Genomic DNA, 9,732 nt, shown 5'->3' on the forward strand with positions numbered 1-9,732 from the left:
GCAATGTGCATCACAGTGAACGCAGAATGATAATGGAGCCTCTGTTTTAATGCAGACCAGCACACCAGTGTGTTTACCACTCATTGCAGAGGCACGGTCGTAAGCTTGCCCTACAAGGTGGTGTTTACAATCAAGGCCATAGTCCTGCAAGACCTGTATTACTATCTTGTGCAAGTGCTGCAGCATCAAGACTCTCCGCCATTTCAAATGTTCGGAAACTTTCACGTACTTCTCCTTTATAATGGTACCAAACTACCAAAAAGGCATCTGTTCCTTCTTGCTAATGTCTTTTGTTTGATCAACTAAAATGCCGAAAGCCTCGCTTATTACTGAGGTGCAGACCATTTCTGCCAGACAGTCGATTATCTTGTTCTGTTCTGTGTGCTGTGGCCAAGGTAGGTCGCATTTAGGTTGAGTGGCTGAAACTTCACTGCTCTCTGTGGCTGAACTTGGCTCCCTGTTCCACACTTTCAGGAGAGTTATCTGAGTCTTTTATGACGCTAGAGATCATAAATGTTTCTATTGTTTGTCTCTGTTTCAGTAACCCTCACTGTCATTGAGAATGTGTTTGGTTGCAGGTGTGTCTGAGTATTTCAGGTTGTCCGGGAAGCTGACTGTTCCTGCCTTGAAGCCAAGAGTTTAGGGGCCAGCTCCTCCCAGTTCCTGTGGGCTCTCCTCGGTCAGCCAGACTGCCAGCAGGTTTGTGTGCAAAAATGTGTTTTTGAATAAAACCATTTCAAAATGCTGCTGGTGGTGCTTGGGGGACGGGAAGAGGGGAGCCTCATTTTCATGTTGCACCAGGGTTTCCACTAAACCCTGGTCGTAACAAAGGTTCTCTCAATCTGTCTCGCTGATCCTGCCTCGGCAACATGGTCATCCACCTCATTACTGTTAGGAAACTGCATCAGCAGTTCCTCCACTGTCGACTGATTCCTTTCTTTGCTGAGTCATTGGAAAAATAACAGATAATTGGAGGTGCAGCGGACTTTCTCTTTGTATGCAAATTAACCGGAAGCCATGCACATCACGGTCAGCAGCACACACAGTGACTAACGTTGCTCATGGACTAGGCCAACGTCCACTAACGTAAGCACTAAACACTAAGCAGATCAGTGACTTTGGTGTGTTTGGCACTACAGTGCATTTCCTCTTGCCTGCAGGCAAAATGGTGATGTTCCGGTCTCTTTTGAGTGCTACCAGGGCCTTCTTTTACTCAGTAGTGAGGCTGGACGGGGATGCTTTTGCATTAGCAAGAGCAGCTGATACAACTGTAGCTGTTCTACCTCTGTGTCTTGTTGTTTCAGGCAGATATCTCAACAGCTAATATCTCCAAAACTGTGTAACACTACAGATAACAGGAAAAATATGTGATTTTGACTGTGGGTTGAAGTATCCTTTTAACTAGGCTGAAAATTGCTTTCCTGCCATCTCTGGGTGTCAGTTTCATTTTTGTTTACCTCTGCTGCTGTGGGTTCTTGAACGTACTTTTTCACCTTTGTCACTGGCTGTGCTCTGACTCACCCTGTCACTGCACCAAGGTGACAACCTGAGGTCAGGAAAATCTCGATTTTCAGGGATTGCGGAGTTTCTCTTCATTAGGCCCTCTCTGCTGCACCAAGCATTTCCCAGCTGTCACATAATACACATCCATGTTGCCAACGGCATCTTAAAAAACTGTTAAACCCCCCCCAAAAACATTTGGTCTCTATCCGAGGATGCTGTATGCAAATATTTTGGTCCTTTTCTTTATTTTCACAGTCAGACTGGTGAACAACTGCACACTCACAGATAACTGTCTGAACATGTCAACCTGTAAGGAAGCTTTACTTCTACATATTTTACATTTAAGATGACAGTTTATAGCTGTGTAAGAGACATTATGTAACGACATTGTAAAGGAACATGTGCCCAATTTTCATTTTAGTTTTGGCCACCTTGGACTGAATGTATTTCTCTTTTCTCCCCTTCTTTATCACACCATCTTTTTTTTTACTCTTTAAAGTTTAAAAGTCTGTATAAATAACTTTGTGCCTCCAGCAAGCAATAAATATTTTTTAATATGCCTGCACACTAAAGATAATAGGCCCTACTTGCAGTAGATCCAGCTCTTAATAGCATCGCTCTCGGCACTAAACCCATTTCGTACCCAATTGTATTCAGTGCTGCTCCAACAGTTAGACAGCAGCCAGTAAAACTCAGCACTAGCTTCAGTTCTCTGCCATCCACATCACCTTCAGACTGCCCCTTACTGCTAGTTTCCTCCAGATGTTATCAATCACAGTGATTGATGGTGCTCAATGCTCACCACCCACATCTCTATAAATTCTGACATACCATCAGTTTGTCTGGAGCACAGCTCTCCTGAGCACACTCCCACACAACCGCAATCTTCATCAGACTTTATCACACCATAAACAGGGAGCTCAATAATGTCTGTTAAAAGAGCCCCCTGTTCATTCAAGCAGACATGTACTGTAAGTGAGCTGAGGACGGGGAGAGTTTCTGCTGGTGCTATCAAACAACACAGTAGAGCCTATTGCAACGGCAATGTACAGTGCGTGCTAACACACAGCACACACCTGCTAAAACCTGCTGACCAATGACATCACTAATGAACATCTGAAAAGAAAATCGGTTTCAGAAAAAAGTAGTCTATGTTAATGGCTTCATTCAAATCTTTTTTTTTTGCCATGGAAGGTTCACAACTGACTGAAAAGACCCAGAAGTATTAAAAATATGATGTTATTCTTATAACTTCTCAAGACTTCTATTTTTGGCGGATGCCGGAGCACGACGAGCAATTCTGCGCAAAATGCAGCACAGCGCAGACAGGAAGTCACGGACAAAACAACAGCATGACACGCGGTTAATTTTCAAAATAAGACACTCCGCAACAGAATGCAACAGACATGCATCCAGTGGAATCTTTTGGTAAGCGTCAGTAGTTGTGCTAGCCAGGTGCATGCCGATAAAAGTTACCTAAAAATGTGGATAACTGTAACAAACTGGGGTCTCTGGCAAGCGTATACACAGGTCAACCCTCAGTAGTGCAGCCTCCAAGCATTATAAACGAAACAGAGGAGGGAAACATGAGATAACAGACCCCATTATACTTTTTATTTTATGGTACTTTTACACTTATACCTCCGATAAGCATCTCCCCATGGCTGCTATCGTTCTCTGCTGCCCTGGAGTTTACATGTAGGAATTTCGACTTCGAGGTGACAGCTGGGGTCTTTTGATGAGGGGTTGTATGAGGTTCTTAACCCCGTCAGTAAGTGTGTTTACATGCACAGCTTAGTCAGATCACAGCCATAGTTCGACTCTGCCACTCAATCAGACAACTGCAATCATCCGAGTATACATGCCGGTGAGAAAATCGGATTATTGGGCCGGAGCATGTCATACCCCGGTACGCTAGGCGGCGCTGGACCCATTTCAACTAGTGGTGACAGAAACACCTCTGGCTGACCTCTTTACATCACCAGCTGCCTCAGCATTCGAGAAAGATGGCGTACAAAGAGCGAGACGAAGCTACAACTTTGTACACTTCGTATATGGCGTACATGAAAGTTACACAAACTAGATGCACAATGGTGCTCGTTCTTGCAGTGATTTCGGAACACCGACACGGAAGCAGAGCACCGTGCCGCTAACAGGACTGACAGCAAGAACTATTTTAGCACACCTAACAAAATATATATCCATTTAAATGAAAGGGCTGTGTGATGGAATATAAAGCCTTTTTTTTTACCACTGAAGCTATAAACACAATCTGAATATCCCCAGTGCAAATTCAGACTCAACCAAAATATCAATGCAGCAATTTTGTTTTTAAAGCTCCCATTTTACACGAGTTGAGGTAAAAGATGCAATCTTTTATCTGAGCTCACAAAAGGCTTATTACTCTTAAATTATGAGCACAACTGTGTTGCATTCCCTGTTAGTAAGCTCTTCTCATGTGGAAGGTAACTCCATCCATCTGACAGGTGTGGCTTATGCTGATGAAACAGCAGGATTACTGCACAGGTGTAGTTGGTCACAATGAAAGACCACTCAAACATGTTAAGGTTTACAGCTACTACTTTTACTAGTGATAGAGTATTTTTAACTTTTATTTCAAAATGCTCCTCTACAACTGCTCTATGTACCAATGCAACACTGAAATACTGTATACTGCACTTACTTCTGACATTCTGCATGGTGGACTTTGTGCTGTGGACTCATTTCTGATCAAAACTTAATATGGTCACTGGTTCTGCACATGCGCACTGATGTGATGTAACTGCGCTTTTTGCACTGAGAATTCCAAAAAAAAAAAAAAAAACGGTTAATAAGTAATAAACAGAACTCTGCTGGTGTGTCTCTCCTGGTCATCTGACAGACACACACCAGAACAAACAGTCGCCTCGCTAAAAGGCCACAACGCTGCAGGACTTGACGGTGCGTCCGGTCTCTAACCTTCCAGCCTGAGGGCTGCGTGCTGCCCTAGTGTGTGTGGGACATGTGAGTCGTATTTACGCTCTGTTTTTAACCAATAGCCTTGCAGCGTGAGTCACGGGGGGGTGTGACGGGCAAACACTTTATACCCCTCTCCGTCCGGCCGCTGCTCATCTCTCATCCCTCTCTCTGGTCTGGACATGGCCGACGTCTCAGTGAGTGACAGCGCAGCGGAGCGTGTCGGATACATCACCCGGGTTCAGAGCTTCAGCGCCTGCCACCGGCTCCACAGGTAGTCCGCCTCTTGTTGAGGAGACCCAGAGCTAGCGTTACAGCCTCTGTCTCCGCAGTGTGAGCTAACAGCTGTACGTTGTGTGTGATAATGAGCTTTAGCAGTCTTTATGTCGACAGATACGCGACCTGCAGTGTACACAGAGCGGTGTGGTGCGGCGGACAGCCGCCTGTCTTCACCTCATTACTCAGTGAACGACAACCTGTAGCGTTAGCATCAGTCTCGCGGGATTTGTAGTTGCGCAAGCGTACCCGTGCTGCCTTCAGGTGCTGTCGTAAAAGAGAGCGCGGCCTCCCCGAACGGTCTGTATGCATTTTGAGCACTATTGCTAACTGTGCTGCTAACTGAAGAGTTTATTTACCGTTTCTCTCCAGCGAAACTGATCTGACCTGTGCTGCTTCGCCTTTAAGCCAAAATAGCAGCCATCAAAAACACCTCCATAAGGTTTGAAGATCTGTCTGTATATTTCTTTGTCAGCTGTTGCAAACCTTACAAAGATTACAAAAAAAGATGCCAATTGTACAAACGAAATAACCCAGATAGCAAACTGACTCTATGTCAAGTCCACTTGCACAGCCAGACCAATCCAGATAAGGAGCACAGATCCAGACCAGTTGTGGTCCAGATACTAGTCTTATTGGCTCATGAGGCAGTTCATCTGGTCCGGATCCGAGTTTGATTGATTCATGCAGTGACTCATTTAGTCTGAACACATTCCAGATCCCTGGTCCTGAAAAAACTAGCAACAGATATATCCAAAACTGAACTAACCAACATCTACTTCTCTCTGTAAACACCTGAAAACTTTTTTATAATCCGACACATTGTCTTATCATTCTCTTTAAGTGGTTCAAATATACTGTGCGCTGCCTGATCTTTGAACCACCTGATCTAACCTGACCTTAACACTTTTAAAACATATCCAGTTTGATTTATGTTTTAAGTTGGCAACAGCATTTTCTGCGATAATCGATCACACAGGCAAGACGAATGATAGTCACGAGTGGAGACACATGAACCAGTTATTACACTATATGCTAAGACGCCTCTACTAATTGAATTCATCTATTATTTAATTATTCTCCTGCTGCATAATTTCTCACAATGTACCTTTAGTGCAAGCGGTGTACCTGAAAGCAGCACACTAGCAATACATCTCTGGCGCTTTGTCCATGTGTGGAAAAAAGACGATGTGTGCCGCAGGATTGATGACTAATCTTTAACTTCTGTCCAGTATTCACCTGAGTGACGAGGAGAACAAAAGAGTTTATGGAAAATGCAACAATCCCAATGGTCACGGACACAACTACAAAGGTCTGTGTGCTGCTTCATTCCCTCTGTTATGTAACTCATCAGTGTGAACGACTGCACAGCTGCCGCTTCACTGTCTCTCATTCACTCAACGCTCTCATTTCTGTCCACAGTGGAGGTGACAGTGCGTGGAAAGGTGAGTGTTTCTCTGGCCCTCGAGCACTAACTCACACACGACCGGATGTACTGTTTTATGTGACTTTCCTTTAAAATTATTATTAGTTAGTGGAACAGTTCACCCAAAAAGTGAAGTCCAGTCATCTCCCTTCTACACGCCGATGGAAAGTCAGGTGAAGTTTGGCAGCCCTCGAAACATTTCTGGAGCTTCACAGCAAAACGGCGTTACAGCATTCTCCTAAACAACCAAAGGAGCTGGACACGTGCTGTTTTGTTAAATGGGGGGGGAAAAAAAACCGACAGGAAAAAGCCACCGTTTACTTTGACTCAATGCTTGTAGATCAACAGAAATGCTCGGACACGTTTCACCTTCGTCCTGTTTGTGTCCACAGATTGATCGTCTCACTGGAATGGTCATGAACCTGACAGACTTGAAGAAGTGCATTGAGGTGAGATCATCTCAACTACCCTGTCTTCTTCTCACTGGGATTTCATGGTCATTTTGTAAGATTTGAGGGCAGTGGAGGATTGTTACTAAGTGTAGTCAGGCTCTGTCCTCATGTGTGTGTATCTCTTAATGCAAAGTGTTTTCCATGACTTTTGTCTGTTCCTTGACACCTAAACGGCATTTAAGGTGACTGAAAATGAACTTTTTGGAAAACTCACTCCAGCGCTAAGTTATTCAGAAACTCCAGCGTGAAGTATCTGGCCGGGAAGAAACGATGACGCTGACGTTTGCTTCCTCCCTGAGCACCATCACTGTATGCAATGTGGAAATGTGAATTGGGCATAGATCTATGATATTGTTAGAAAGGAGAGGATGCAAGCAGTTGCTTCCTCAAGGTTTTGGTTGAAGTTCCAGAGTAACGACGGATGATTTTTTTTTTCTTTTTTTTTTTTTCTTAAATTGTATAAACTTTGACTTTGTATAGAAGTTATAGCCGACCAGTTTGGAGTGTACAAACCCAGAGCAGTCCGTGTACAACTGTAAGAGCTTGGTGCTGATGGAACATGATTGAACTGAAGTATCCAATGTGGGCAATATGTGTGTCATTGCACTCAGTTTGAAAGTGCACACCACATCCTCAAACGAGATAAAAAGACAGTCCTGCTGTCACAGATATCTAATTCACCACAAGAGATGGCAGTCATACATCGTACTGGCTGCTGTGGAGGGCAGATGTTGATCGGCCCTTAATCTCCACACTCACATCGAAAAATCTTGTTTGACACGTGTTGTTCACGCCTCTGCTGTCTGGAGAATCCAGAGTCTGTTTGAAACAAGCACTCGGAACATTCAAAAATGGTTCGTGTGATTTCTGAGAGGTGTGTGTCCGGATACAGCCATCAGACAAAGCCTGGAAAATCAGTTTCAGTTAAGACCACAATAAATCTGAATTTCATTTTGCTCTTTGAAACATAATAATAAACCAGTAAAGGTAACAACAGCATTGCTGAAGCCACCCTTGGAATCGATCAGCTTAAGTACACTTTCGGGGGACAGTTGCCAAAGACAGTTACTACAGCAACACAATAGTGGAAGGAGACAAAAACTTATGAGTTACAGATCAAAGAGTCTATAGGACAGACGGTATTACAGACACATTTCCATGTATATATTTCTTTTTTTTTTTTTCCGCACATAGGATGCCGAAGACACGACCTGCACCACATTAGTGTGGTTCGGTCCTGTTACGTCGCTTTGTGGGTTGAAACGGGACCTTCCTCTTGTATTTGATGAGTGAAGGATGTGTTAAGTTGTCAGACCGACACACTCCTGTCCTGAGCTGTCGGCTCACACTTTCACACAGACATTGTCTCTCCTATGGCTCTGTTACTCTCTCCTCTGGAGGATCAGAACAAAACTCTCCCCCGATTTTTAGTGTGTTTTATCCCCTCTTGTCCTCCACGCGTCGCACCTGTAAAATTGAAGCCTTATTTTACTTATTCACTGGTATAAAGTTGACATGGCTAGCCTGAGACAAACAGTAAAGTTGCCTTAAAACAAAAACAATGAGTTGAAAAAAGCTAAAATGCTTCATAGAATATCTATGGTGCATGACAGTGCAGCTTTAATGTGCAGAGAGTTTAAAACAGTTTCCAGTCCTTCAGCCAGGTTAGTTTTACTCAAATATACGCAGAGTTTTTATGGAAAGAATAAGACCATGTTAGTGGCCTTGACTCCCGCTGCGCACCAGTGTGAGCTCTCCACCGATCAGTGTAGCAGCGCTTGTGTTGACACTTTGTCTGAAACGGTCTTCCGGCTCTGTTCAGCCTGCTTTCACACAACACATTTGTAAGATTCTCTAACTATTCTTCCTTCAGTGTTTTTTGTGCTGTATTTGTGCAACTTTTCCAATACCTGCAAGTGTTATTCTGCAGCGTTTTATCGTCTGATGGAATGACTGATTGATTGATTGATTGATTTCCTCCTGTAGGATGTCATCATGACTCCACTGGACCATAAAAACCTGGATAAGGACGTCCCATACTTTGCCAGTGTTGTCAGGTGAGTAGTCTCAACTGTTTTACCGCACTGTCCACAGATGATACGCACAATATTTACACATTTCTTTGTTTCTCTCTTCCCATCAGCACGACAGAGAACGTGGCTGTTTATATCTGGGACAACATGGTGAAGGTGCTCCCTCCCAACCTGCTGCATGAGATTAAGATTCATGAGACCGATAAGAACATCGTTATATATCGAGGAGAGTAAACAGTGTGCGCTGATGTAATATGATGTTTGATCTGGTAGCCCTGGACACGTACAAGTGCCATGAATTACTTGTTCATTTAACGTCACTGTTTGCTGACTCTGGTCATTCAGGCTGACAGGTTTATGAAGATTACATTTTGGAGTTAATGTTGTTACACTTGTACTTTATAGACCAAAGATTTTGTAGCAGATGCAGATGTTTAGTGTTCTTGTAGGATTTGGTTTGATTTTGTTTAATTCTCAAAAAATATTTTCAAATGTCTGAAGAAATTTGAAGACAAACTTTTTTGAAATATGTTAAAAAATGTAACTTTTTTTTTTTGTACCACACATGTTTTTCCTGCTTCGTCCCCTAACATTCATCTAATGATCACTTGGGCTCCGCTCAGCTTGAGAAACCTTTTTTTTTTTAAGGCCTTCACAGGCTGTTTAAGCCATCCACTGAATCAGTCATGTAGCTACAGGAAATGTGATTTTTAGTAAATCAGTTCCATGTATAACCAAATTGCTTTATCCTTAAGATGAGCAGTTACACTCCTCAGCTGTGCCTGTCAGACAGGAGGAAGAATTATTCTCATTTAAAGCCAAAAAATGCTTCATAAATATCATCTCAACTCTCAATGAGGTTTGAACCAATGTTTTACACCCAGACCACTCTGCAGCGCATCAGAGACACTGTGAATGGGACACATAGTGACATCTAGTGGTACAATTGTCTATGAATGTGTCATGGTAAACCTGCTTTTAGCAGTGAAGTGGCTACTTGTAATAAAGAAAAACAATGGGGTTTTTTTTACAACAAGTGAATTGATTATTGGTTTAAATGAATACATGAATGAGTGAGTGTGCTTCA

The 9,732-nt window shown here is 43.1% G+C and overlaps 1 protein-coding gene across 2 annotated transcripts; it reads left to right on the top strand.

Moving 5' to 3' along the window:
• Positions 1 to 4,307: 4,307 nt before the first annotated feature.
• Positions 4,308 to 9,732, top strand: pts (6-pyruvoyltetrahydropterin synthase). Of its 2 annotated transcripts, XM_037082236.1 has the most exons (7): positions 4,308 to 4,443; positions 4,542 to 4,732; positions 5,967 to 6,046; positions 6,157 to 6,179; positions 6,553 to 6,609; positions 8,599 to 8,669; positions 8,756 to 8,879. In XM_037082236.1, the coding sequence occupies exons 2-7, from the start codon at positions 4,641 to 4,643 to the stop codon at positions 8,877 to 8,879; spliced, it is 447 nt and encodes a 148-aa protein (XP_036938131.1). In that variant the 5' UTR covers positions 4,308 to 4,443; positions 4,542 to 4,640. The 2 variants fall into 2 exon arrangements, with proteins under 2 accessions (XP_036938131.1, XP_036938132.1); XM_037082237.1 differs by lacking the exon at positions 4,308 to 4,443 and having other exon boundaries at positions 4,641 to 4,732; positions 8,756 to 9,732.

This window comes from Acanthopagrus latus, chromosome 20 (genome assembly GCF_904848185.1).
Source record: "Acanthopagrus latus isolate v.2019 chromosome 20, fAcaLat1.1, whole genome shotgun sequence".
NCBI lineage: Eukaryota > Metazoa > Chordata > Actinopteri > Spariformes > Sparidae > Acanthopagrus > Acanthopagrus latus.

Excerpts from the sequence above, each read along its gene's own strand:
- pts (XM_037082236.1), top strand. The coding sequence starts at position 4,641 with ATGGCCGACGTCTCAGTGAGTGACAGCGCAGCGGAGCGTGTCGGATAC. Across the intron at positions 4,733-5,966 it reads GCCTGCCACCGGCTCCACAG|TATTCACCTGAGTGACGAGG; the intron begins GTAGTCCGCCTC and ends ACTTCTGTCCAG. Across the intron at positions 8,670-8,755 it reads TACTTTGCCAGTGTTGTCAG|CACGACAGAGAACGTGGCTG; the intron begins GTGAGTAGTCTC and ends TCTTCCCATCAG.